Below are 27,322 nucleotides of genomic sequence, written 5' to 3'. Positions count from 1 at the left end.
CCTGGCTCCTGTGTGGCATCTCCCTGACCTGTACTTGCTGCTCTGCGCTGCCAGGTTGGCTTCCTGTCGCACAGTGCTCCCCAAACCCCTCTGCCCCTCTTTGTCTGGGGGCCCAGGCACTCGCAGCCTGAGTTAATAATGCTGCAGAGTGTGGACAGAAGAGCTGGTGACTATTGCATGTGGTTCATTTTGTGCACTGGAGCCATTTGGGTCTCCTGCAGCACAGGCAGAGCCAGGCTGGTGTGTGAGCCCCGGGGTGTGGGGCGTCTGGCAGGGGCTGCTCAGTATCACTTCTCACACTCCTGGGTGATTGCTCTTCTCTTTTCTTGTTTCATGTGGTTGATTTCAGCAGCTCATGTAAAACCCTGAAAGAGGCTGCTTCTTCCAATTAGAAGCCCAAATCCTAATGATATGCTACAGAATCTGCTCCTGAGTGGGTTGGATGTCACAGGCATGGGAAAGCCACCACCCAAGTTGCCGGCAGCCTGGCCCTGGCTGCTTGCTGCTTGGTGAGGGGAGAAGGAAAGTCTTGCTGCTCACTCCCTAATGTTATCACCAAACCACTGAATGCTTCCAACTGGCAGCTTCTCTGCAGAACTCAGGGGATGGTCGTGTTTGTGGGAAAATCTGCTGCTTTTTGCCCCCCTCGCTTTACCAGGAAGCCTTTGTGAGGCCAGGCTGGGTGTGAGGAGTGGTCTGGAGCTGGCTGTAGGTAGATATTGGTTTGGAGCTGGCTGTAGGTAGATATTGGTCTGGAGCTGGCTGTAGGTAGATGCTTGCAGCCAGGCTGGGTGTGAGGAGTGGTCTGGAGGTGGCTGTGGGTAGATATTGGTCTGGAGCTGGCTGTGGGTAGATGTTTGTAGCCAGGGTGGATGTGAGGATTGTCCTGGAGCTGGCTGTGGGTAGATGCTTGCAGCCAGGCTGGGTGTGAGGATTGTTCTGGAGCTGGCTGTGGGTAGAAGCTTGCAGCCAGGCTGGGTGTGAGGAGTGGTCTGGAGCTGGCTGTAGGTAGATATTGGTTTGGAGCTGGCTGTAGGTAGATATTGGTCTGGAGCTGGCTGTAGGTAGAAGCTTGCAGCCAGGCTGGGTGTGAGGATTGTTCTGGAGCTGGCTGTGGGTAGAAGCTTGCAGCCAGGCTGGGTGTGAGGATTGTTCTGGAGCTGGCTGTGGGTAGAAGCTTGCAGCCAGGCTGGGTGTGAGGATTGTTCTGGAGCTGGCTGTGGGTAGAAGCTTGCAGCCAGGCTGGGTGTGAGGAGTGGTCTGGAGGTGGCTGTGGGTAGAAGCTTGCAGCCAGGCTGGGTGTGAGGAGTGGTCTGGAGGTGGCTGTAGGTAGAAGCTTGCAGCCAGGCTGGGTGTGAGGAGTGGTCTGGAGGTGGCTGTGGGTAGATATTGGTCTGGAGCTGGCTGTGGGTAGATGCTTGCAGCCAGGCTGGGTGTGAGGATTGTCCTGGAGGTGGCTGTGGGTAGAAGCTTGCAGCCAGGCTGGGTGTGAGGATTGTTCTGGAGGTGGCTGTGGGTAGAAGCTTGCAGCCAGGCTGGGTGTGAGGATTGTTCTGGAGCTGGCTGTAGGTAGAAGCTTGCAGCCAGGCTGAGTGTGAGGATTGTCCTGGAGGTGGCTGTGGGTAGAAGCTTGCTGGGGATGCCCAGCCCTGTGTCTTTGCTCACAGAGCCATAGGTCCCTTCCCAACCCAACCCAACCCATTCCATGCTTCTGTGCTGGAGGATCCATCAGAACCACATTGCAAAGCCCCCTGGCTCAAAGGACATGGGGGAGGAGGTGGAGCTGAGGCAATGGCACAGCTGTGGAGCAGGCTGTGGATGCCCAGAAGCTTCCTGCAGGGCCTGTGGCAGGGGTCTGGTCTCACAGAGTCATTCCTGCAGCCATTACCTTGGGTAGAGCGAGGTCTCAGCCGGCACCACCCCGAGGTGGGTGTTGCAGTTCTGGGAGCAGAGAGCTGCTTTAATTCCCTTCCCAGGATTTTCTGATTGCTCCCCTGGTACCTCTCCCATCAAAGTGTTCCCTTGACAGTTGAGCTTGGCAGCTCAGGGCTCTCAAGAACATTTGCAGCTGTCCCAGGCGAATTTGGGCTTGGAAGCCGTGTTGGAGGGGGACAGATGAGGACTTCTGTCACTTGTGTGGCACTGCAAGTGAAGTCAGACATGAGGAACAATTTCTTCCCCCTGAGGGTTGTCCAGGCCTGGCCCAGGCTGCCCAGGGCAGTGGTGCAGTGCCCATTCCTGGAGGGCTTTCAGAGCCCTGGAGCTGTGGTGCTGAGGGCCATGGGGTGGTGGTGCCCTGGCAGTGCTGGGTTAAAGGTAGGACCTGATGCTCTTCAGGGTCTTCCCCAGCCTGCAGGATTCCCTGGCTCAGCCATGCCTGCTCTCCACACTCACCCCCCAAGTGCTCTCACTGAGGCTTCCTTCTCCAGGGTGGGTTTCAGAGTCTCTTTTCAAGCCATCACAAGCAGCTAAAGCAACCCAACCGCAGCTGTCAAAATAAATAACCCTGCTTTGTGGGGCTCTATCCTTTCTGCTCCCTTACCCCTCTGAAACTTGCTTATGCCTAAAAATGGAGTCCACAGTAATTCCTGCAGCTGCTGGTTGGGATTACTAAGGGTGTCTGTCTTGCCAGCCTCTGAGATTTCCCAGTTGAACAGGCAATATCTATACATGTGGCTAGGGAAGGCAGCAAATGGTATGTTAATAAGAGCAGCACTTCATGAATGCCACATCTGGCTGCTTCTCAGCACCAGCCTGCTTTATATTTACCTCCTTTTTTAGCAGCTAAAGTCTAAGTTGGTGTTTTGGATGCCTCTGAGACGTGTAGTGCTGGTGTTTTGGAGGTGGTTGTCTTGGGTGTCTGTCTGCTTGTGTTTGAGGTGGGGAGAAGCTGCTCTGGGTGGCTGCTGAGCACCTCTGGTTTACAGACTCAAAAGAATTGGTTCAGTTGGAGAAGCTCTCTAAGAGCATCAAGTCCTGCCCCTCTGCTCTGGTGAGACCTCACCTGAGTGCTCCATGCAGCCCTGGAGCCCTCAGCACAGGAGGCACAGGGACCTGATGGAGCAGGGCCAGGGGAGGGCCAGGAAAGTGATCAGAGAGCTGAAGCTCCTCTGCTGTTGGGACAGGCTGAGAGAGCTGGGGGGGCTCAGCCTGGGAAAGAGAAGGCTCCAGGGAGACTTAGTAGCAGCCTGCCAGTACCTGAAGGGGCTACAAGAAAGCCAGGAAGGGACTTTTTACACAGGCTTGTAGTGATAGGGGGAGAGGGAATGGGTTGAAGCTTGAGGAGGGCAGGTTTAGATTGGAGATTGGGAAGAAATTCTTTGCAGTGAGGGTGGTGAGACACTGGCACAGGCTGCCCAGGGGGGTTGTGGATGCCCCCTCCCTGGAGGTGTTGGATGAGGCCTGAGCAACCTGGGCTGGTGGAAGCTGTTCCAAGGACACTTGTGGCCTTCTCTGTGAGTGCCCAGCGCTGGGGAAGGAGGAGAGCAGCTTCTGCCACGGGTGGCTTCTGCTGCTGCTGCTGCTCTGGTACCTGGCAGCACTTTCACCAGAGCAGGGAGATCTGCTTGAGGTTTCCTGGATTGAGGTGGATCACTCAGAGGATGTCTTGCAGATCCATTTGCTGTTGCTGACAGCAATCATGGTGAAATACTTCTGCTTTCCTTTCTTGTTGATCATCTCCGGCGCCCTGGGTGCTAGTTCAGCTGTTCAAGCACTGAATCAGAGGATGGCTGCTGTAGTTCATCTCTTTGTATCCACAGGGAGATTTCAGGGCTTGGAAACCTTGGCTGATAGCTCAGGTCTGTGACCAGCAGCATTTCTGCTTGTTTGTGCTGTTTGCTCATCTCCCTGTGCTGTGCAGGGAGAGAACAACCTCCTAACGCTGTGTGCCCCTTAGCTGCCCCAAATCTGCTGCTCCCTCCCACGCTGCCCACCAGGTCCTGCTCAAATCAGAGGGCTTTTGGCAAGCAGCTTCCTGATTTCCTGAGAGCCTCATTTGATCTTCCTCCCTCCTGCTCCCCCTTTCTTCCTTCGTGCCTGGGGGTCAAGGCTGTGGGTGTTGAGGTCCCGTTAGTCATTTTGGCCACTCCTGAGCTCATCGTGTTGCAAAATGCCTGGATGGAAGCAACCCTGAACTACAGCAGGCTGAGCATCCCTGAGGCTTCCTTGGGCTTGCTTGGGTTGCTCCAGAGTGGTGTAGCTGCAGGGGAGGTCTTCTTTACTTCTGCTGGAAAAGACCTTTAAGATAAACCTCCCATGTCACCCAGCACTGCCAAGTGTTCTGCTGAACCATGTGGCTCAGCACCACAGCTACACAGCCTTGAAACCCCTCCAGGGATGGGGACTCCACCACTGCCCTCAGCAGCCTGGTCCAGCCCTTGACAGCCCTTTTGGGGAAGAAACTGTTCCTGATGTCCAACCTAAATCTCCCTGGTGCAGCTTGATGCCATTTCCTCTTGTCCTGTCATTTGCTCCTTAGGAGAAGAGAACAAATCCCAGCTGGCACCAGGCCACGTTCAGGGGGCTGTGGAAAGCAAAGAGGTCTCCCCTCAGCCTCCTCCAGCCTGAACACCCCCAGTTTTCTCAGCTGCTCCTCACCAGCCCTGATCTCCAGACCCTTCACCTCGGTAACTGCTGTTCCTTGGAGCTGCTCCAGCCCCTCAGAGTCCTTCTTGGAGTGTGGGTCCCAAAGCTGAACCCAGGACTCGAGGTGTGGCCTCAGCAGTGCTGAGCACAGGGGGGTGATCACTCCTCTGCTCCTGCTGGCCACACTATTGCTGAGCCAAGCCAGGAGGCTGTTGGCCACCTGGGCACATGCTGGCTCATCCTCACACTGCTGCTCAGCCATGTGCTGGCATGAGGCTCAGCTGCACTCTCCCCAGAGCAGTGGGAATGATACAGCAGGGAGCATTTCTCTGATATGCTTTTGATTTGGAGACCTGCTTTCTGTCTGCTAGCAAAGAGCCTGCCAGGTGCTCCATGGGCTTGGTTTTAATTTGTTCTTGCTTCCAGTGGGATGATAGTTTTGAAATGGTGAAGGCAGCAGGCTGGTCGAGCTGTTAGGCTCCACGTTGCCATGCTAACCACGTTAGCAGCTGCTAATGGTTTCTTAAGCTGCCAGAGCAGCCTGAAGATAGATTTAACACCCAGCAGACACCTGTTTCTAGCAGTTTAGCTCTGCAGGCACAAGGCACAGCGCTGCAGGGGTCCTCTCCCATAAGGAGCAGATAAAATGTGTTCAGCAGGTTGCTTGGACGTGGCTGGCTCTCCACTGCGTGGTTGGAGTGAGGAGGAGAAGCAGAGATGAAGGAATCTAACCTGGGAGAGATGAGCACCAGAGGGAGGTGTTTGGGGTTTCACACTCAGCTCTGTCTTGCAGAGCCCTTGGTGTCTTCACCTCAGTCAGACCTGGATGCAGTGTCCTCCCAAGGCACAGAGTGCTTTGCAGCTGGGAATAAGCTGCCTCTCCTTCCAGGGGGCACCGGGGCAGGCTGCCCAGGGAGGTGGTGGAGTCTCCATCTCTGGAGTCATTCCAAAGCTGCCTGGATGCTGTCCTGTGCAACCTGCTCTAGGTGAACCTGCTGTGGCAGGGGGCTTGGACTGGATGAGCTTCAGGGGGCCCTTCCAACCCCTGTGATTCTGTGATGCACTGCAGTAGAGGGCTTGTGAGAGTTTTGTGGTTGGCTCCTTGGTTGGAAGGTGCTGCAGCTGCTGGGGCAGGATTGCTGTGTGCAGCTCCCTGCAGGGGACAGCTCTGTGTTTGCACAGCTCTGTGCAGACCATCTCTGGGCTGTGCAAAGGAGAAGGTTCTAAGGGAGGTGGATCTAAGGCTTTTCCAGTCCCATAGCAGGAGTGTGCATAGCAGCCAACCCTTCCTGGGCAAACCCTGGCAGTTCTGGTCTGGGAGTTGATGGTTCTGCCTTTGCCTTTCTTGTCCTTTCAGTATCTCTGGGTTTGCTTCTTCTCCTTCAAGCCCAAACCTTCTGACTCAGTGCACTTGGCTGTGCCACCCTGTGTTCTCCTCATCTGGTCAGCATGAGTTCCCACTGCAGAGCACTCAGCAGAAAGCTGCAACTGGCTTGTTGTTGCATCCCAAACTTCAAAGTGATGGGCACAGAGAGGATAACTGGAAAGGAAAGCCCTTCCAGGTCGTCATTGCCTTGGCCCAGGAGCCAAAGCTCCCTCCTGAGGATGCTTTTGTTTCCCCTTCTGTTTTGCTAGTGCCATGGGAACCTGCAGTAGGTGGTCTCTGCTGCTATGTGCAGCATATACCTGAACCTCCACACAGAAGGGTGGGAGAATCACAGTGCTGGATCCAAACCAGTGATCCATCCAGACTTGATGGATCACCTTCCAGCAGCACCAGAGCCAACTGCTTCAAAGGCGAGCAGAGCTCTGCAGCAGGCAGGTTATCAGCTTCCCAGCCACTCCTGCCAGCCAGGGATTGCTCTTCTCCTCCAGGCTTTTTTCCTTCCAAGCCTTTAAAGCCATTTGATGTTCTTCTGCTGGGAACTGATGGAGTGGGAGCATGCTGCTGTGCCCTAAGGCAGCACCAGTTCTGATGGATGTGTGCCCTGGTCCTGGTGGCATCGCTTGGCCTTGGCCTTTCCTTTCCTCTGTGTCTGCTCCTGGCTGTGTTTGACATCTCACCATTTAGAGTGGGCATTAGAAGAAACTTCTTGACTGGAAGGGTTCTCAAACACTGGAACAGGCTGCCCAGGGAGGTGGTTGAATGCCCATCCCTGAAGGTGTTTAAATGCTGCAGGGATGTGGTGCTGAGGGACATGGCTCAGCACCAGACTTGGACAAGTTAGAGCCTGGCTGGAGTTGAGGATCCTAGAGGTCTTTTCCAACCAAAATGATTCTGATGCCATCATTCATCTCACATGTAGGAAGCTCTCTGTGTTGCACCTCATTTGTTGGCCCTCTGAAGCTCACCTAGTGCACCTCCCTGCAGCCAGCAGGGACAGCCCCAGCTGGAGCAGGTTGCTCAGAGCCCCAAACAACCTGACCTGGGATGGTTCTGCAAAAAATCTTTCTTCATCTCTAGGCTGAATCTCCTTCCTGTAGTTAAGCCCTCCCCCCTTGTCCTGTCCCCACAGGCCCTGCTCAGGAGCCTGTCCCCAGCTTTCTGACCGTCCCCATTAAGCACTGAGAGGCCACCAGAAGGTCTCCCTGCAGCCTTCTCTTCTCCAGGCTGCACAACCCCAAGTCTCTCAGCCTGGCCTCACAGCAGAGGGCTCCCAGCAGGTCTGTGCTGAGGACTCCAGCACTGCAGGTGGGGTTGGAGCAGAGGGGCAGAATCCCCTCCCTCACAGAAGTAGTCCAGGGAGGAATAGAATAGAATAGAATAGAATAGACCAGACCAGACCAGACCAGACCAGAAGAGACCTTCAAGATCATTGTGTCCAACCTATCACCCAACACCACCCAACCAACTAACCCATGGCACCAAGCACCCCATCAAGTCTCCTCCTGAACCCCTCCAGTGATGGTGACTCCACCACCTCCCCGGGCAGCCCATCCCAGTGGCCAATCTCTCTCTCTGTGTAGAACTTCCTCCTCACCTCCAGCCTGAGCCTCCCCTGGCGCAGCCTGAGGCCGTGTGTGAGGAGCAGCAGCTGCTGTGGTTCTGCATCTGCAGAGACAGCAGCGAGGAGCTGCAGTGCTCCTGCGTCCTCCTGGCCTTGCTGCCCCCCTTGAGGAGGTGCTGGTGCCCCTCTGGGGACAGCTGAGGTTGTTTTTTGTGCCTGGGAGCTGGGGTGATCCAAGGCAGTGTGTAGAGAGCCCTGGGAGTGACAGCCGCCCCCGGAGCTGCAAACAGGAACTCCATTAGCTGCAGCCTGGAGGAAGGGAAACACAAATCCTCCCAGCTGAGTCCTCTGTCACTTACACTTCTGCATGCAAGGAGGCCTCATTTAACACTGCATTAACTCCCTGTTATCACCCTCCTGGTACCTAAGTAGTTTCTAATGACTACCCTGGAGAGCACTTGGAAGCTTTTAAAAGTTTTTAAGCTAAATTTTTTTTTGTTCTTTTTTTTTTTATTATTATTATTAATATTTTTTTTTCTTAATTTCTGTGTGGTTTTATCACTTTTAAGAACAAAAAGTTCTTGATAACCTTCTCCCAAATCTTCCAGCAGCCTCCAGAAGAGTGCTGTTGGCTGCAGACAGGGGAGGTGGCAGCAGCCTCTCCTCCCTGTGGCACGGGAGCAGTGGGAAGTGGTTCCCAGAGGTGGGGTTCAGTAGAGCCAGGGAGGCAAAGCTCATCCAGTCCAGCCACCAGCCCAGCCCAGCCCCAACCCAGCCCCAGCACCAGCCCAGCCCCAGCCCCAGCCCCAGCCCAGCACCAGCCCCAGCCCAGCCCCAGCCCAGCCCCAGCCCCAGCCCAGCCCCAGCCCCAGCCCAGCCCCAGCCCCAGCCCAGCCCCAGCACCAGCCCAGCCCTAGCACCAGCCCAGCCCCAGCACCAGCCCAGCCCCAGCACCAACCCAGCCCCAACCCAGCCCCAGCACCAACCCAGCCCCAGCATCAGCCCAGCCCCAGCACCAACCCAGCCCCACCAGGGCCATCAAACCACCTCCCACACTGCTGTGCCCACACACCACTTCAGCATCTCCGTGGATGGGAACTCCTCCCCCTCCCTGGGCAGCCTGTGCCCCTCTCTGGGCAGCCTGTGCCCCTGCCTGGGCAGCCTGTGCCCCTCCCTGGGCAGCCTGTGCCCCTCCCTGACCCCCTTGCAGGACAGAGGCTTTTCCTAACCTCCAGCCTAAGCCTCCTAACCCTTCCTCTTGTTCTGTCCCCTGAGACTGGAGAGATGAGGCCAGCCCCCACCTCACTGCAGCCCCCTTGCAGCCTTCACAGAACAACAGGATGGCTTCAGGGGGAAGGGAGCTTGAAGCTCATCCAGTTCCACCCCATGACCATGGGCAGGGACACCTCCACCAGCCCAGGTCACTCAAAGCCTCACCCAGCCTGGTCTTTAAGCATTTCCAGGGCTGAGGCATGCCCAAGTCCTCTGGGCAACCTGCTGCAGTGTCTCACCAGCCTCATGGTAAGGAATTCCTTCCTGATGTCCACTCTAAAGATCCCCTGCTCCAGTGTCAAACCATTGCCCCTCATCCTATCACTACAAGTCCCTCCCCAGCTGCCCTCTAGTCCCCTTTGGGTGCTAGAAGGCTGCTCTGAGGTCTGCCTGGAGCCTTCTCTCTCCAAGCTGAACAGCCCCAGGCTGCAGTTCGTGATCAGAGCATCCTGTAGTCACCAGCATCAGCGACCACCTTCCTTCCAGCAGGTGTTTCAAGGCCAGGGCTGGAATTGCATCATGCTGAACATTTCAGGGAGGTGGGGAGGAGGCAGAGGCTGGGCAGGAGTTAATCCCACTCCAGTGGAAGCTGGTCTGTCTTGGATGTCTGTCCTGCTCTGGCTGCCAGGGAGGCTGACACACAATATTCATGGGCAGACAGCTGCACTGTCCGCTCCCAGCTCCTCTGCCCAGGCTGCAGGGAGCTCCAAGATCTCTGTGCTGTGTGGAGGCATTTCTCTGTGCCATGCAAATCTGGGTCTGATGTGTAGATGTGAGAGGTGGTTCATCTCATCCTGCATTGCAGGAAGGAGGATTAACAAACCTAAGTTCCCAGAGCTGTCTCTGCTGAAGAAGAAACTCTTCTGGCCAGAGAGCTTTTCTTTTTAACTCAGAACAAGGGATTCATTGAAAGCAAGACAATTTCTCATCTTTAGGCTCTGACCCTGTTGTGGTCAGGGCTGAAGGCTTCTTGCTCTTCTCAGCCTTGCTGCTTTCCCCCAGCTCTGTGCCACCTGAGCAGAGAGCTGGTTTGGGCTAGGGGAAAGCAGCCAAGCTGGTGAAGGGCCTTGAACACAAATCTCCTGAGGAGCAGCTGAGGGACCTGGGGTTGTTTAGTCTCCAGGAGAGCAGGCTGAGGGGAGACCTCACTGCCCTCTACAGCTGCTGCATGGGAGGCTGGAGCCAGGTGGGGGTTGGTCTCTTCTCACATGCAACAAGTGGCAGGAGAAGAGGAAATGGCCTCAAGTTGTGCCAGGGGAGGTTCAGGCTGGATATTAGGAACAATTTCTCCACAGAAAGGGCTCTCAGGCACTGGCCCAGGCTGGCCAGGGGGGTGGTGGAGTGCCCATCCCTGGAGGTATTTTGAAGGCACCTGGCTGTGGTGCTGGGGATGTGTAGTGGCAGTGGTTTAGCAGCAGCGGTGGACTGTGAGCTCCGGGTGGGCAGCTGGGCTTGGTGGTCTCAGAGGTCTCTGCCAGCTTCCCCAGCTCTGGACTCTGTGAAGGCTGAAGGTGCAGTGTGTGGGGCTGGGGGGGAAGGGGCTGCAGTGGTTCCTCCATGGCCCCTGGGCAGCCTGGCTTGGGTTCCCCACCAGCTATGTGCTGGGCAGCAATAAAGATGCAGAGTGGAAAGCTTCACCATCCAGTGTCCCATAATCTGGATTCCATGGGAAATAATCCTCCCTGTAGGGAGCCATAATGGGGCTGCTCTGGACTTTGCTGGAGCCTGTTCATAGCACACAGACCTTCCTTTGGTCACGTTGAGCACCAGCCCTGTTCATCAGATGTTCTGCCAAGGCCTGCGGTGGCTGCCGGAGGGCTCGGGGGGACCGCGCGCCGCGGGCTGGCTGCTCCTCTCTCCAGCAGCTCCTCTCTCCAGCAGCTCCTCTCTCCAGCAGCTCCTCTCTCCAGCAGCACAGGAGCTGTGACTCTGCAGAGCACTTGGTGGGGAGCTCAATTTCCTAGCTGAAAAGAGCGCTGGAGCAGGCCCCAGAGAGGCTCTCAAGTCTCTCCTTCTCCGGAGACTTTCAAGACCCAGCTGGATGTGTTCCTGTGTGACCTGCTCTAGATTCTGTGGTCCTGCTCTGGAGAGGGGGTTGGGCTGGATGGTCTCTGGAGGTCCCTTCCAACCCCTCCTCACATCCTGGGATCTGTGTGAGTTAAGCTCTTGGAGGGCTTCTAGCACTGGCAAGCAGCAAACCATTTGAAAACCCTCAGAAGGGATAGGGGAAGTGAAGCTGTTAATCGGGGGGGTGGGTATATAATATTCAAGGAGAAACCCAAGTGCCAAGGGACAGGGGAAAGCTTTTGGGCTTGGGTTGGGTTTTTGTGTCATTCCCTTTCCCTGTTTTTCCCCCAACATCTCCCAGCTCCTCCTCCTCCTCCTCTGCCCCAGCACAGACCCCTAGCAAATGCCCAGCTCTGGGTTTTGCCACCAAGTTTGGAGCGTGTGAGAAGCTCTGGGCAGGCATTGGCTGGGGGGGGGGGGGCAGCACAGCCCCCATTGGCAGCTTTAGTTTATTTCCTTTCTTCCCCCCCCCCCCACTGAACCCCCCCAGCCCAGCACCCCCAGCAGTCCCCCAGCCCGTGGCTCCCTCTCCGGCTGCGCGGCAGATAACAATGGGCAGCTTTGTGCTGCGCTGCAGCTGCTGAAACTTGACGAGCTCCAAGCGAAGCAAACAGGAGCAGGTGGGTCACAGCCTGACCCTTTCCTTCCCAGCAGTATCAGTGTGCGCCGGGGCCGGCCTGGAGCTGACCCCCCCGGCCCAAGGGGGTGGCCTGGGGGGTGCTTCGGGGACGGGAGCTGCCCTCCTCCTGCCGCAGCCAAGCGGCACCAGGGGGGAAATCACAGCTCTCAGGATGCCAGGGGGTGGAAGGGACCCAAAGAGAGCATCCAGCCCAAGCCCCCTGCCGGAGCAGGCCACAGAATCCAGCACAGGTCACACAGGACACATCCAGACAGGGCTGGGAAGGCTCCAGAGCAGGAGACTCCACAACCTCTCTGGGCAGCCTGCTCCAGGCCTCTGGGACCCTCAGAGTGAAAAAGTTCCTCCTCGTGTTGAGGTGGAACCTCCTGTGCTGCAGCTTCCATCCATTGCTCCTTGTCCTACCCCAGGGAGCAGCTGAGCAGAGCCTGTCCCCTCCCTCCTGACCCCCAGCCCTCAGATATTGATAAACATTGATTAAATCCCCTCTCAGTCTTCTCTTCTCCAGACCAAACAGCCCCAGGGCTCTCAGCCTCTCCTCCCCAGGCAGTGCTCCACTCCCTTCATCATCCTCATAGCCCTGTGCTGGACTCTCTCCAGCAGATCCCTGTCCCTGTCAAAGTGGGGAGCCCAGAACTGGAGGCAGTACTCCAGATGAGGTCTCAGCAGGGCAGAGTAGAGGGGGAGGAGACCCTCCCTGGATCTGCTGTGCACACTACAGCCCAGGACCCCGTTGGCCTTCTTGGCCCCCAGGGCACATTGCTGTCCCATGCAGAACTTGCTGCCCCCCATGGTTTTCACTGCCAGAGTGCTGGGATGGGGAAGTGTTGCTGCACCTGGCAGGCTGGTTTGGTGCTGGTGCTTTGGTTTGCCTTAGTGCCAATGGGCCTTGGTGTGTGCCACGCTCTGTGGCTGCTCCCATGGCTTCTCCTGAAGCTCACAATGCCCAGAACCTGCCCTCCCCTCAAGGTTGGATGAGGCCTTGAGCAACCCTGGGCTAGTGGAAGGTGTCCCTGCCAATGCCAGGGGGCTTGGAACTGGATGATCTTCGAGGTCCCTTCCAAGCCAAACCAACCTGTGAATCCCCCAGCACTAAGCCAGGGGATCCTTTGATTCCTTCTCTAGGCTGCCCCAGGTCAAAGAGTTGAATTTCTGCATGCCCATGTGTTTGCTGAGCTAGAAGTGTCCTAAAAATGTCAAGAGGGAGGATTTCTGCAGCTCAGAGGAGGGTTTGGGATGTGGTTCCCAGTATGTTCTGTGGAGGTGGAGGATGTGCTGGGCTGCTTTGCCTGGCACTGCTGCATGGATCAATAACACAGCTCCTCCACAAATGCCTCTCCTCAGCACTGCCCACCTGACACCAATAAACGACAGAATCCTGTTAGTACTGAGCTGCACAGGCCAGCCAAGTGCCTGAGGCCTTCCCTGGCAGGGTGTGGGATGGGTTGGTTGCTCCCTTGTTGGTGCTGCAGTGTGTTTGGGGGCCTCAGAAGTGGTGTCCCAGAGGCAAGGCTCAAGCGTGAGCAGCGTTCAGCGGACACGTGGCTGCAGCCTCAAACCTGCCTAAGCTTGCAGGGGATTTGGAGGCTGAGGCTTTGCAGGGGCAGAGAGGAACAACTGCTTGGTTGTTGGTGGCTGAGGTTGCCGTTGATGGATCTCCTAATCTTTCTCTTATCAACTTACAATCGAGTGGCTGTGGTCTGGGGCAGAGCTCAGCTCCCCCTGCTACACCGTGGATGCAGTTGTGATGTTCAACAGCCTGGCCACAGCCTTCAGGCTCCTCCTGGTTTAGCTGTGAGCTTCCCTGGGAAGCAGACAACCCTGCTGCCTTGTCTTGCTTCGAAGGTAGGGTCAAGGCCTGTACCCTGGAAGGGTCAGGGTGAGATCCACGCTCAGTGGGGAAGCAGCCAGTGGTGACAGCTTTGGCACCGGGTCAGGAGCAGTAGGGCTGCCGGAGAGAAGGGTCCAGGCCAAGCTGCTGCTGGAAGCTGCTGGTTGGACTTGATGATCTCAGAGATCTTTCCCAACTGAAAGGGTTCTGTGAGGCTGGAGAGGAGCTTGCAGGGCCGAGGGCAGGGTGTGTGAGTGTTTGGGTGATGTGTGCTGGCGTGGAGAATCGATCTGCATGACCACAGTACCAGCTGTGGGGACTGAGCCCGTCAGGAAGAGGGTTGTTAATAAATCAGAGGCTCTCCATGGCTATCTGCAGCTTCAGCCTGGGCTTTCAGCAGGAACTCGCTGCGAGGGGCAGGGGCAAAGCTCAGCACCTCGCCTCCACTGGCAGATGTGGCCATTGCTGGGTGCAGATGTGGCCATTGCTGGGTGCAGATGTGGCCATTGCTGGGTGCAGTGTGGCCATTGCTGGGTGCAGAGCTGCCAGAGCTGGGTGCAGTGTGGCCATTGCTGGGTGCAGAGCTGCCAGAGCTGGGTGCAGTGTGGCCATTGCTGGGTGCAGATGTGGCCATTGCTGGGTGCAGATGTGGCCATTGTGGGGTGCAGAGCTGCCAGAGCTGGGTGCAGATGTGGCCATTGCTGGGTGCAGATGTGGCCATTGCTGGGTGCAGTGTGGCCATTGCAGGGTGCAGAGCTGCCAGAGCTGGGTGCAGATGTGGCCATTGCAGGGTGCAGAGCTGCCAGAGCTGGGTGCAGATGTGGCCATTGCAGGGTGCAGAGCTGCCAGAGCTGGGTGCAGATGTGGCCATTGCTGGGTGCAGTGTGGCCATTGCAGGGTGCAGAGCTGCCAGAGCTGGGTGCAGATGTGGCCATTGCAGGGTGCAGAGCTGCCAGAGCTGGGTGCAGATGTGGCCATTGCAGGGTGCAGAGCTGCCAGAGCTGGGTGCAGATGTGGCCATTGCTATGTGCAGATGTGGCCATTGTGGGGTGCAGAGCTGCCAGAGCTGGGCAGGATTGAACCACGAGCCGAGGAGCTTTAAGCAGAGACTCCTGAAGCCGTGCTGTGACCCGGCTTTGTCCTTGGCTGCACTTGCAGCGCAGCCCTGTGTGGTGCTGGCTGAGCTGCAGCCTCTGCCAGCCCCCGTTGTCAGCAAGGGGTCACTGCAGAGGCTGCTGCCAACAGCTGGCAGCGGGATCTGCCCCAGGCCTCCCCTCCCTGCAGGGCTCCGGGCTGGCCCCCTGGCTGGCACGACTCCCTGGCAGCCGGGGGGTGGTGGTGCCAGGCCCCAAACTCGTCCCTTTGGAACAAGGAGCACAGGTGCAGGCTGAACTCATGGTGCCTGGGGGCCAGCAGATGCCCGGGCTCGGGGCACGCGCGCCCCCGCACGCTGCCGGCCGGCTCGGAGCCCTTCCCGTGCCCAGGGAGCTCTCTGCCCCTTCCCTCCACGCACACAGCACCTCCCCAGCAGCCCAGTTTAAGCATGAAACTAACATTGGTGCCCCAGAGGCAAAGCTGCTGGCAGAGGGAGGTGCACACATAGGGAGGTAAAGGCCACTTGGAGACATTGAGATGTTTGCCTGTGTCCTGCTTTGAGCTAGGGCAGATCTGGTTCTGCTGGGGGCTGTCCCTTCCCAGCTCAGGCTCTGCTCAGCTCAGGCACTTTCTGCAGCTCAGGGCAGCTGGGCACAGCCAGGAGCTGCTTCTAGCAGGCAGAAGCTGATGGGCAGAGCTCCTGCCAAGGGCTGGGCTGCAGAGAGCCTCTGCCTGAGACTTGCTCCTCTGCACACCAAGGGCACTGCCACAGCTTCTGCCCCAGCTTGGGGTGCAGCCAGTCAGAGGTGGCACTGGTGGGGAGGAGCAGCCAGGACAGGTGACCCTCAGCTGCCCACCCAGGGCTTGCATCCCATGGGCAGCATCTTCAGGATCAAGCTGAGACCTCACCAGGGCCAGGCCTCTTCCTCTCTGGCTGCTGTCCCAGGAGGACTCTGTCCCTTCTGCCCCTGGTCCTGATCTGTGTGCTGCTGAATCCAGTTCCAGAGCCCAGCTCCTGGATCTGGTTCCCATCTGCTGCTGAGTCCATCCTTGGTCTTGCCCAGTGCCTGCCCCCAGCACCAGTGGTTGCTGCCACCAGGGGTTGGGCTCCACACTGCTTTGTGGCTCTTGGTCTCTATTTCATGGGGTTGTTCTTTCATCCCAGCTGGTTTGGTTTCCCTCCCACCCCATCAGTCTCTCTCCTTTCCTCCCTTGCCTTTGGGCAGGCAGAGGGCTCCACAGAGTGGCTGTCACTGCTCTGGTGGCCAGCCCAGCCCCGAGCCCTGCGAGCCTCCCTGCTCAGCCACCCAGCACACATCCTATACGTCTGCAGGGGAAGACAGCCATTACCATATGAAAGCGCTGGTAACAGTGGGATGCTTGTGCGGCAGAGGCACAGGAGATATACAACCATCTCGGTGCCAGTTAGACCCAGAGCTGCTGCTTCTGCCTGGGTTTAGCTACAATTAACCTTTCACACTTTCTATCAGCCATTGCTTCCCTGCTGCAGCTGCTGTCACAACAATATCTCCTGCTGCTCCTCTCCCGGGAGCTGCTTCTGGGGCAGTTGGGGTAGCTGGTGGAGAAGCCACAGGGGGCATGGAGGGAGAGGGGAGATGATTTTAATAGCTGTTGGGTGGGTAATAACAACTGGGGGGAATAATAAAAGTGATATTTTGATTTGGGGGACTTGGTGCTGATGAAGGTAGATACAAAGGAGGCTGCAGGACTGCTGCTGGAGATCCTGTGAGGCCAGTGCCATGTGGGGTTGCTTGTGTGGCAGTGTCAGACCTTGGGGTTGAAAAGGCTTCTGAGGGTGTAGAGTTGGATGACAGAAATGCCTTTGGTTGGTGTTTCCCCACCTGTCTGAACTGGGTGAAGAAGGGAGATGTCATGGACCAAATCTGAGACCTGCTTCTCACTTTCTACAGCTGCCTGAGAGGAGGCTGGAGCCAGGTGGGGCTTGGTCTCTTCTCCCAAGGAATAAAGAAGGGAGGTGGTGGAGTCCCCATCCCTGGAGGTGTTCAGCAAAGGCTTGGATGTGGCACTGGGAGCCATGGGTTAGCTGTCAGGAGGTGTTAGAGGTTAGGTTAATAGGTTGGGCTTGATGATCTCTGAGGTCTCTTCCAACCTGGTTGATTGTATGATTCTGTGGAATGGTCTCAAGTTGCATCAGGAGAGGTTTAGGTTGGACATGAGGAACAATTTCTTCCCCAAAGTGTTGCCAAGGCCTGGCTCAGGCTGCCCAGGGCAGCAGTGGAGCTCCCACCCCTGGAGGGAATCAGTGTGCCAGTGATTATCTGGCTTCAAAGAGCAGTTTCATCTAGAAACAGAGGCACATCTGGATCTGAAGCAGCTGAGCTCCCATGGTGTAGGGTGTGTTGGGCAGGGCTGCTCGCTCAGGCCCCTCAAAAGAAACTGACAAACTGGTCCAAGGCTGTGCCTTGGGTTGGGTTGGGTTTTCTTTTGGGTTGTCTTCTTTGGTGTGTGCTTTGTGGTGGGCTGTTTGTCTGCTTGGGTTTGGGCAGGGCTTGGTGGGCTTGCTTGGGGCTTTGGTTTGGGATTGTTGGTTTGGTTCTTTTTGGTTTGGGTTTGTTTGGTTTGGTTCTTATTGTTTGGTTTGGGTTTGTTGCTTTGGTTTGGGTTTGTTGGTTTGGTTTGATTCTTTTGGTTTGGTTTGGGTTTGGGTTTTATCCCTTTTCTTTTTGAGTGTTTGAGCTCTGGGGGAGGATAACTCCTGGGGCTCGGTGCAGTAACTGTTTTTCCTTTCTTGTTTTCTCCCCCCTTGGCCCCACAGGATGGGAATCCCAGCTTCTGGAGACAGGCTTCCTGGGGATATTCCTCTGCCCTCTCTGGAGCCTCTCCCGCCTGCCCCAGCGCTCTCCTCCTTCCCGCGTCGTCCTCTGGGGCTTTCGGTGGCTGATCTTCAGGATCATGCTGGGAGCAGTGAGTAGATCTCCACTCTTCTGCTGCTGCCTTCTTCGAGGTGGCAGCCACAGGGCTGTCTCATCCTAGCAGAAAACCTGCTCCTGGTGCAAGGGGGCAGGAGATTTTCTGTTTGCAAGGGCGAGTCCTGCAGCAGGGAGTGCTTCGTGCTCTGGCTTGCTGAGCCCTTCAACTTAGCAGAAGCAGGAGGACAAACACAGGAGCACCTCGAGGGGCTACAGGAAAGCTGGGCAGGGACTTTGTACAAGGGGTTGTAGTGCTAGGACAAGAGGCAATGGCTCTGAGCTGGAGGAGAAGAGATTTAGATTGGAGGTAAGGAAGAAATTCTTTCCAGGGGGGTGGTGAGATGCTGGCACAGGCTGCCCAGGGAGGCTGTGGCTGCCCCCTCCCTGGAGGTGTTCAAGGCCAGGCTGGAGGGGTCTGGAGCACAGCCCTGGGAGGAGAGGCTGAGGGAGCTGGGGTTGCTTAGCCTGGAGAAGAGGAGGCTCAGGGGAGACCTTCTTGCTCTCTCCAACTCCCTGAAGGGAGGTTGCAGCCAGGTGGGGGCTGGGCTCTTCTCCCAGGCAACCAGCACCAGAACAAGAGGACACAGTCTCAAGCTGTGCCAGGGGAGGTTTGGGCTGGATGCTAGGAAGAAATTCTTCCCAGAGAGATTGGCCATGGGAATGTGCTGCCCAGGGAGGTGGTGGAGTCCCCATCCCTGGAGGTGTTTAGGAAGAGCCTGGCTGAGGCCCTTGGTGCCATGGTTGAGCTGGTCAGATGGTGCTGGGGGAGAGGTTGGACTGGATGAGCTCTGAGGCCTTTTCCAGCCTGGCTCATTCTGTATTCTGTATTCAAGCAACCTGGGCTGGTGGGAGGTGGTTTAGTGGCCATGGTGGTGTTGGGCTGCTGGTTGGACTCCATGAACTCTTTCCCAACCCAAAGAGCTCTCTGGTTCTATTTCTAGCAGGCCCAGGACAGGAGGTGGAGGGGGGCAGCCCTCTTCCTCAGCAGGTTAGGTGATCACCAGGTTTGCATCCTGCTTCCCCTTTGGGCTGGGCTGGCAGTCTGAGCTTTGCTCTGCTCCTGCTGATCTGTGATACAGCCTCTGAGTTATGGCACAGATGGGATGTAGAGGGAGAGTCAAACATCTCTGTTACTGTGCTCTGTGTGCTGCTGCTGGCTGTTATCTGGAGGGCAATAACTCTCCCACTGCTTTATGGGGAGCCCCACGCAGAAGAGATGCTGCCCCCTGAGCCCCCTGCCTGTCTGGGTTGCTGATATATCACCAGCAGGCATGGGAGAGGGAAGCATGGAAAGGTCATTAAAGGAGAATCTGCACAAGCAAGGGGAAGTTGGTGATTGATGGCATCTTTAATGTTCTGGGGCCCAAACACGTGTACCTTTCCTTCTGGGCCAGGGTAATGATGCTTGCAGGCCCCAGGAAGCAAGTGTGGAGCCTGGAGCTGAGCTCTCCTGGAGTGCAGATGCACCTGCTCACAGGGCAGCTCGGGTTGCCCCCCTGGGCTGGGCAGGAGCTTTGCCATGTGCACAGATGGGGGCTGAGGGAGGCCTTTCCCAGGGCTGGGGCTGGCCATGCTTGTGTCTTTACACAGCAGGTAAGTTTAGCCTTCCCACTTGCTTCTCTGGGGGTTCTTCTGGTCAGGCTTTCCTTGGAAGATGCCTGAGAGTCCTAGGAAAAGACCTTTCAGGTCATCCAGTCCAACCAATCTCTTAACTCTGCCAAGTCTGCTGCTAAACCATGTCCCTCAGCACCACATCTGGGTGTCTTCAAAACACCTCCAGCCATGGGGGTTCAACTGGCAGCCTGGGCCAGCCTTTGAGAGCCCTGTCAGTGAAGAAGTTGCTCCTCATGTCCAACCTAAACCTCCCCTGGTGCAACTTGAGGCTGCTTACTCCTGTCCTGTCACTTGTCACAGGGTAGAAGAGAGGCCCCACCTCACTCCAGCCTCCAGGAGGTCTCCTCTGAGCCTCCTTTCTGTAGGAACTGAACAGCTCCAGTTCCTCAGCTGCTCCTCACTGGATCTCTTCTCCAGACCTTTCCCCAGCTTCATTCTCCTCTGCTCCAGCACCTCACTGTCCTTGGAGAGAGGAGCTCAAGACTGAACCCAGTGCTCAAGATGTGGCCTCAAGAGAGGCCATGTCTGGTGTCCCCCTTTGATCTCTTGTGCTCAGGAGGTGAGCACTGCTCCTGATGCTCAGCAGCACCCTCAGCATGGTCCCACGTCCTCCTCCCACAGTCTTAACCAGATGCTGGCTGTTGAAGCATCTGAGCAGCAGCACCCAGCTCTGTGCTGGGGTGAGGCAGCCTTACTGTCCCCAGCCTGATCCTCCCCCCAGGATGACATCCAGATCCTGCTTTGTGGTCTGTGTGGGCTGGCAGGGCTTGCTTAGTGGGGGTGCAGAGCATGAGGAGTAAGATAATCCTGGCTGGGTTCTAGGAGGAGAGGAGCAGAGGCAGGATCTGCTGCTGGGGTTTGATTGGCAGCAGGCACTGGGCTGATCTCAAACACTGCTGACTCTCTAACAGGCATAATTGCATGACTCAATCTATATGTTTGATGTTGCTAATCATCCATTAGTGCAGGATGTAAAGAGAGATGCTGCTGGAGAGGCAGCAGAAGAGGGGTCCCTTTGTGTGAGCCAGCAGCTTGTTGGGAAATGAGTGCTGCAAACAGACATCTGCGTGGCTGAGCCGCCGCGGCAGTGCTCAGGCAGTTGATGGCTCTGTCGGCTCTGCTTGTGACTCTCTGTCACTCTGATTGCTTGAGGCTTGGAAGATGCAGAGTGTTGTGTCTCCACCAGGAGCCAGGCAAGCAGCAGGGCAGGAATCACCTCCCTGCAGCACTGCACCTGCTGGAGAGCAGCTCCAAGGAGAAGGAGCTGGGAGTGCTGGTGGCCAGCAAGCTCCCCATGAGCCAGCAGTGTGCCCTCCTGGCCCAGGAGGCCACTGGTGGCCTGGGGTGTGTGAAGAAGAGCATGGGCAGCAGGCTGAAGGAGGTTCTCCACCCCTCTGCCCTGGTGAGGCCACATCTGGAGTCTTGTGCCCAGTGCTGGGCTCCCCAGTTGAGGAGAGGCAGGGAGCTGCTGCAGAGTCCAGGGGAGGCTATGGAGGTGCTGAGGGGCCTGGAGCAGCACTGTGAGGAGGAAAGGCTGAGAGCCCTGGGGCTGAGAGCCTGCAGAAGAGCAGCCCCAGAGGGGATCAGCAGCAGACAGGGACCAGATTCAGGAGTTGGGCTCTAGAACTGGATTCAGGAACACACAGATCAGAATCAAAGGCAGAAGGGACAGAGTCCTCCTGGGACAGCAGCCAGAGAGGAAGAGGCTTGGCCCTGGTGAGGTCTCAGCTTGATCCTGAAGATGCTGCCCATGGGATGCAAGCCCTGGGTGGGCAGCTGAGGGTCACCTGTCCTGGCTGCTCCTCCCCACCAGTGCCACCTCTGACTGGCTGCACCCCAAGGTGGGGCAGAAGCTGTGGCAGTGCCCTTGGTGTGCAGAGGAGCAAGTCTCAGGCAGAGGCTCTCTGCAGCCCAGCCCTTGGCAGGAGCTCTGCCCATCAGCTTCTGCCTGCTAGAAGCAGCTCCTGGCTGTGCCAAGCAGATAGTGCCTGCCCATTCCAGGGCAGGTTGGTTGGGGCTCTGAGCAGCCTACTCTGGCTGCATATGTCCCTGCTGACTGCAGAGGGGTGGACAAGGTGAGCTTTAAAGATCCCTTCCCACCCAGAGCAGTCTGGCACTCTGTGTGCTGATGAGCCAGAGGACTGGGTAGGCCACTTGGCAGCTTGATAAGCTGGGGTCCTGTGCACATAATTACCACTGCTGGAGATGCAGTGAGGAGGTGAGGGGAGAGTCAAGCTCTGGGGGGGCAGCAGCAGGCTGGGCAACTGGAAGCAGCAGAGACTGAAGTTGGAGCTGTGTCTTGCAAAGGATCACAGACATATGGAATAAGTTACCAGGGAAGGTGGCTGGAGCAGAGGCTGTGAGTGAGTCTGAGACATCTTGATTAGTTTCTGGAGGAAAGGATTGAGCAGTGTAGTGAAAAAGCAGGGAAGCAGGATTTAAAGCACATTACCACTTTAATTTAAAAGTGCCCAGAGCAAGGAAACTCAGATTTAAAGCTGCCAATCTGTCACTGCCTGCTGCAGGTGTTGGGGCTGGGGGCACTCGGCGGGGTCTGGGTGCAGATGGGTCCATGCCCTGCAGGCTCTGCTCCCTGGCTCGGGACCATCAGCTTGGGCAGGTTAAGCTCAACCTCAGGTGTGCCCCAAGAATGAGTTCCCTTAATGCATGTCTTAGGCACTAACAGAAAAGCAATCACATTTCATAGACAGATAACATCATAGCCATCCATGTGTGCAATGTCCTGGAGCTCCTTTTCCTTGTGGGATGCCCCTGGAATCCTTTGCAGAGGCTTCTCTGTGCTTGCCAGGCTGGTGGCACACCAGGGGGGCATGCTGGGAAGGCTCTTTCTTCCCCCTCTTATTTTCACTGAAATCCTCCAAATCCAGTCTCTGATTCTCCAAGCTGCTCAAAACATCCTCAGAAGAATCAGAGAAGGCTTTGGGTGGGAAGGGAGCTCCAGAGCTCACCCAGGCCAAGCCCTGCAGGCAGCAGGGACATCCTCCCCTGGAGCAGGCTGCTCAGAGCCCTCTCCAGCCTCACCTTGAACAGCTCCAGGCAGGGAGCCTCAACCCCCTCCCTGGGCAACCTGCTGCAGTGCTCCAGCAGCCTCCTGGGGCACAACTTGTTCCTCACCTCCAATCCCAATCTGCTCTGCTCTCATTTCAAACCATTGCCTCTGCTCCTGGCCCTGCAGGCCTTTGGGAGCAGTCCCTCTGCAGCCTTCCTGCAGCCCTTCAGGTCCTGGCAGGCTGCTGTGAGCTCTGCCTGGAGCCTTCTCTCCTGCAGGCTGCACAGCCCCAGCTCCCTCAGCCTGTCCTCCCTGATCATTTTTGTGGCCCTCTTCTGGACCCTGCTCCATCAGGTCCTTGTCCTTCCTCTGCTGAGGGCTCCAGAGCAGAGGAGCCCTGGAGCCTTCATTTGTTCCTTATTTGATAATCAGAGGCTTGGAAATGCCTTAAATCCTCTCCCATTTCACACCTACACAACAGTTTTGTCCTCCCTTTCACAGGAGTTTAGAAAAGGCCATTTCAAGTGGTAGCCTGGGGGAAGAAACAGGGCAAAAAGGTTTATTAGAATAAACCTTTATTAGAATAAACCAAACCAGGTTGGAAGAGACCTTCAAGATCATCGTGTCCAACCCATCAACCAATCCAACCCACCCAAACAGCTAACCCATGGCACCAAGCACCCCGTCAAGTCTCCTTCTGAACACCTTCAATGACGGCGACTCCACCACCTCCCTGGGCAACCCATTCCATAGCGCAATCACTCTTTCTGTATAGAACTTCTTCCTAATCACTCTTTCTGTATAGAACTTCTTCCTAAATGCTTTCTGCTAATGAGCAGCCAAAGCTTCCCCTCAGTTCTCCTCCCTGCCTGCTGGTGAACGCTGTCCCTCTCTCCCACCAAGATGTGTTTGGGTCGAGGGGTTCCAGGTGGCTTCGATACCCTCAGAGGTTTAACCTCTTGCTCTGTGCTTTGGGATTTTTCTTTCCCGTTAGAAGCACTGAAGGGAAGGCAGCAAATGCCCTTGGAAACCGGGGAGAGGTTCCCACGGAACCCTCTTGGCTTTGCCCCGTGCTGTGCTCCGGGCTTTGCAGGCTGCTGGAAGTGTGACGTGGGTGGCACTGAAAGGTTACTGGAAAGGGTGGGGATGTGATTAGCTAATAAGGGAGATGAACTTGCTGGCAAGGAGGGAGAAGCACAACTGAGGCAGGCTTTGGAGCAAGCAGAGTCTGGATGCCTGCAGTGAAATTGCCTGCGATGTGGTGAGGGGAGAGCTGGAATGTGGGCAGCTCCGCCGCTAGCAGGGAGGAGGAGGAGGAGGAGGAGAATCAAAGGGATGTAGTTGTCACTTGGGTGACAAGCGTGCCCCAGGCCTGGGCATTATGGCTCTGAAATGGAGAATAATTATTCTAATTTGTTTCATTACATTCCGTGGGCAGGAGGGAAGGAAGGCAGCTTTCGGGGGGGGCTCGCTCATTATCCAGGGCCCGGCCCGGCGGGGCCAGGCTGCCGGCTCCCGCGCCGGGGCTGCATGGGAAGCGCTGCAAAGTGATGTCTGCTGTGCTCTGACCTTTGCCGTCCCAGCTGCAGCCCTCCTCCTCTCTGCAGGGATCCCACACTTGACTCCTTAGCAACCTCCTTTGTGCCTCTGATCTCTCTCCCCGTTTGTCTAGCACTAGCCCTTGGCAGGCAGGCTGCTTGCTCCTCGCAGCCTGGAGGAGGCTGGGCGCCGCTCATGCCAAGTGCTTTCCAAGCTGCCTTTCACCCACCCTTTGCAGCGCTGCCTTCAAAGTCACTCAGATGTTGGGGCAGTACTGGTGGCTTCTCAAAGGGTCTTTCTAGCAGCCCAGGCGGGGAAGAACACAGCAAGGAATAAAAGCAACCCCAAATGGACACCGTGGCCTGGGCAGTGGTGCAGTCCCCATCCCAGGAGGGGTTTCAGAGCTGTGGTGCTGAGGGCCATGGCTTGGTGGTGCCCTGGCAGTGCTGGGGTAAGGCTTGAACTTGATGATCCTAAAGGTCCCTTCCAACCAAAGCAGTGCTGTGATGTCTCCTCCCCAGCAGTGCTTTCCAGCCCCTCAGGCTGAGGTGCTCTGCACTTGTGTTTGATGACTCTGCTCTAACCTTTTGCACTGGACCATCCTGCACCCATTGCAGCAGAGTCCTCTCAGGATCATGGAATAAGGCTGGAAAAGACCTCAGAGATCATCACCCTGTCACCCAGCACCTCATCATGACTCCCTCAGATGCAACAGAACCAGAGAGTCATCTTCTGCAGGTGGCACTCATCCTGTGGGCTCACAGCCCCCAGGCCTGCCCCTGACTGTATGGGAAGGTGCTGGGCAGGCAGGGCTGATTCTCCTGAGGGCTGTTCCTCAGGCTCACACAGTCATTCAGATCTAAGATCATCAAGTCCAGCCTTCTGCCCCACACCTCTGTGAAGCTGGAGCTTGGTCTGTAACCTGCTGGTGCTGGACCAGAGCTGATGCTCTCAGGATGATGAGGAAGTGCTGCTGTCTTGATGTAGGCTTGGGCTGGCACAGGGCTGTCTGTGGGCTGGGAACTGAAGCAGAAGGCACAGAACAAAGCTGTTTAAACAACAGTGTTCTCTGTGGAGCATAAGCATGTCATTCCCTGGGCCAGGAAGGGAGGGTTTAGCCTGTTATTTGCCTCTCTTCATGGAAGAAGCAGGAGAGATTTGAATTAGTGGCTGCTCATTTAATGAGAGGTTTGTATGAACATCAGGTAGAGCTCTGTGTAAAGCCTTTGGTTTGCCACTGCCAGAGTTGTTTCCAAGAAGCCTAATACCTGTGTCATGCCTTCCCTGTGGGAGAAGGAACAAAACATTCCCTGCCTTCACAGTAAGGAAAGAAACATCCCTGTGAAGATCCCATGATCCAGTAATCCTTCCTGCACTGCAGAGCTTGAACCAGAGCCTGGAGGTGGGAGATAGAATCACAGAATGCTTTGGGTTAGCAGGGACCTCCAAACCTTCCAGAACAACCCCTGCAGGCAGCAGGGACATCCTCCCCTGGAGCAGGCTGCTCAGAGCCCTCTCCAGCCTCACCTTGAACAGCTCCAGGCAGGGAGCCTCAACCACCTCCCTGGGCAGCCTGCTGCAGTGCTCCAGCAGCCTCCTGGGGCACAACTTGTTCCTCACCTCCAATCCCAATCTGCTCTGCTCTCATTTCAAACCATTGCCTCTGCTCCTGGCCCTGCAGCCCTTTGGGAGCAGTCCCTCTGCAGCCTTCCTGTAGCCCTTCAGGTCCTGGCAGGCTGCTGTGAGCTCTGCCTGGAGCCTTCTCTCCTGCAGGCTCCCAGCTCCCTCAGCCTGGCCTTGCAGCAGAACTGCTCCAACCCCTGAGCATTGCCCTGGCCCTGCTCCAGCAGCTCCAGGTCCTTCCTGCACTGAGGGCTCCAGAGCTGGGTGCAGCACTCCTGGTTGGGTGTCACAAGAGCAAAGTAAATTGACAGAATCACCTCTCTGCATCTGCCAAGGGTCTGATGGCTCTGACCCAAATCCAGCCCCTGGACAAGCATGGCTTGTGGCAAAGCCTGTGCCAGGACACTGTGCAGCTGAAGACTTGGGCTCATCAATTATGCAGGTATTTGAAAGTATGCAAACAGCATCCAGAGCCACAGCAAGGACCTGGAGGCACAAAAGGACCATGGAAAATGTGTGGAATGCTCCAAGAGCCAGGGAGTCCCTGCTGGTCTTGGGACTCCAATGTTGTGCCTGTTCTGAGGTATAGAAGGAAGAAAAAACCACAGCACCAGAGTCATGAAGCCATCTGAAGGGGTCCAGAGGCAATGTCACACCTCCAGCAGAAGGATTGTGCCACTGCTGAGTGTGGCTGCTGCGTCCTCCCCCCTGCCCAGCCCTGTTCTCCTGGGGGGTGCAGCACTTGGGCATCAGGAGGCTGAAATACAAATGCAGGAATGTTGCAAGATTTGCCCTTTCAAATGCAGGAGGAGGCTGGAGCAGGCTGGGCAGCCTGGTGCACAACAGCAGGAAAACTCTTCTGAGTGCTTCAGGTGGTGAGACCCTGGCCCAGGCTGCCCCGGGAGGTGGTGGAGGCCCCATCCCTGGAGCCATTCCAGGTCAGGTTGGATGGAACAAGCTGCTCCAGTTGCAGATGTCCCTGCTGGCTGCAGGGGGGTTGGACTGGATGACCTTTAAAGGTTCCTTCCAACCTAAAGCATTCTGTGGTTCTCCTGTGGTCTGAAGGCATCAGGTCAAGTTCCTCAGATCTGAAAATGCTTCTGAGCCTCACTCTCTGCCCTGGTCTGAATGCTTCTGAACCTCACTCTCTGCCCTGGTCTGAATGCTTCTGAACCTCACTCTCTGCTCTGGTCTGAATGCTTCTGAACCTCACTCTCTGCCCTGGTCTGAATGCTTCTGAACCTCACTCTCTGCCCTGGTCTGAATGCTTCTGAACCTCACTCTCTGCTCTGGTCTGAATGCTTCTGAACCTCACTCTCTGCCCTGGTCTGAATGCTTCTGAGCCTCACTCTCTGCCCTGGTCTGAATGCTTCTGAACCTCACTCTCTGCCCTGGTCTGAATGCTTCTGAACCTCACTCTCTGCCCTGGTCTGAATGCTTCTGAACCTCACTCTCTGCCCTGGTCTGAATGCTTCTGAACCTCACTCTCTGCTCCTCAGAGCTGCCTCTCACCTTGCAGCCCTTCCTCAAGTCCTTCATCAGTTTTTCTCTTTGGCTTTTAGCTTTGCAAAGCTTCTTCCTCTCCTGTCAGCTTTATCTCCAGCAGACTCTGGTGGGGGTTTGGTTTCCAGAAGCTCTTTGCAGCCCCTTGCTCTGTGGGCGGTGGGTGGCTGAGTGTGTGAAGTGCCAGGCACCATCTGGAGCCTTTTATATTTATAGTGGAAGGAAAATCAAAATCCAGAACTTAAGACTTCCCTTCATTGAGATTTTGCTTTTCCAGCCCTCCCCTTTATCATGAAGACTCAGAAAGGTCTTTAAGGTGCTTAATTCTTTCTCTTTTACACCCAGCTTCTGTGTTGTGAAGACACAGAAAGGGCTTAACACTGATTTCATTTGGGTTTCTTACCTTCAGTCATCCTGTGAGTTGTGAAGGCCAAAAGCTCTTAAAATTGGGATTTTTTTCTTCTTTTTGACCCATCTTCTGCACCCTGAAGACACAGGAAAGACCTTAAATGGTGATTTTGTTTTGTGGGGGTTTGGGTTTGAGTTTCATCCAGCTTTTATACCATGAAGACACAGGAGGGGCTTAGAACTGTGACTTCCTTTTGGTTGGTGGGGTTGTTGTGGGGTTTTTTCCCCACCCTCTTC

At 56.2% G+C, this 27,322-nt stretch overlaps 1 protein-coding gene across 4 annotated transcripts in view; it reads left to right on the top strand.

Annotated features, from left to right (window-relative positions):
• The window catches only part of LOC137445076 (lipase maturation factor 1-like), a 210,548-nt gene that overhangs the window by 39,077 nt on the left and 144,149 nt on the right, over positions 1–27,322 (top strand). For all 4 annotated transcript variants that reach the window (XM_068146495.1, XM_068146496.1, XM_068146494.1 and 1 more), the window contains one exon: positions 17,235–17,383. In XM_068146495.1, the coding sequence (XP_068002596.1) occupies positions 17,235–17,383 (149 nt within the window). The remainder of the gene's footprint in view (positions 1–17,234; positions 17,384–27,322) is intronic.

The sequence above is a fragment of the Melanerpes formicivorus genome, unplaced genomic scaffold (assembly GCF_026170545.1).
Source record: "Melanerpes formicivorus ecotype bairdi unplaced genomic scaffold, bMelFor1.0.p_v2 SCAF_14, whole genome shotgun sequence".
Taxonomy (NCBI): domain Eukaryota; kingdom Metazoa; phylum Chordata; class Aves; order Piciformes; family Picidae; genus Melanerpes; species Melanerpes formicivorus.
Note: the sequence above shows the minus strand (reverse complement) of the source record. Positions and strands in the feature narration are given on the sequence as shown.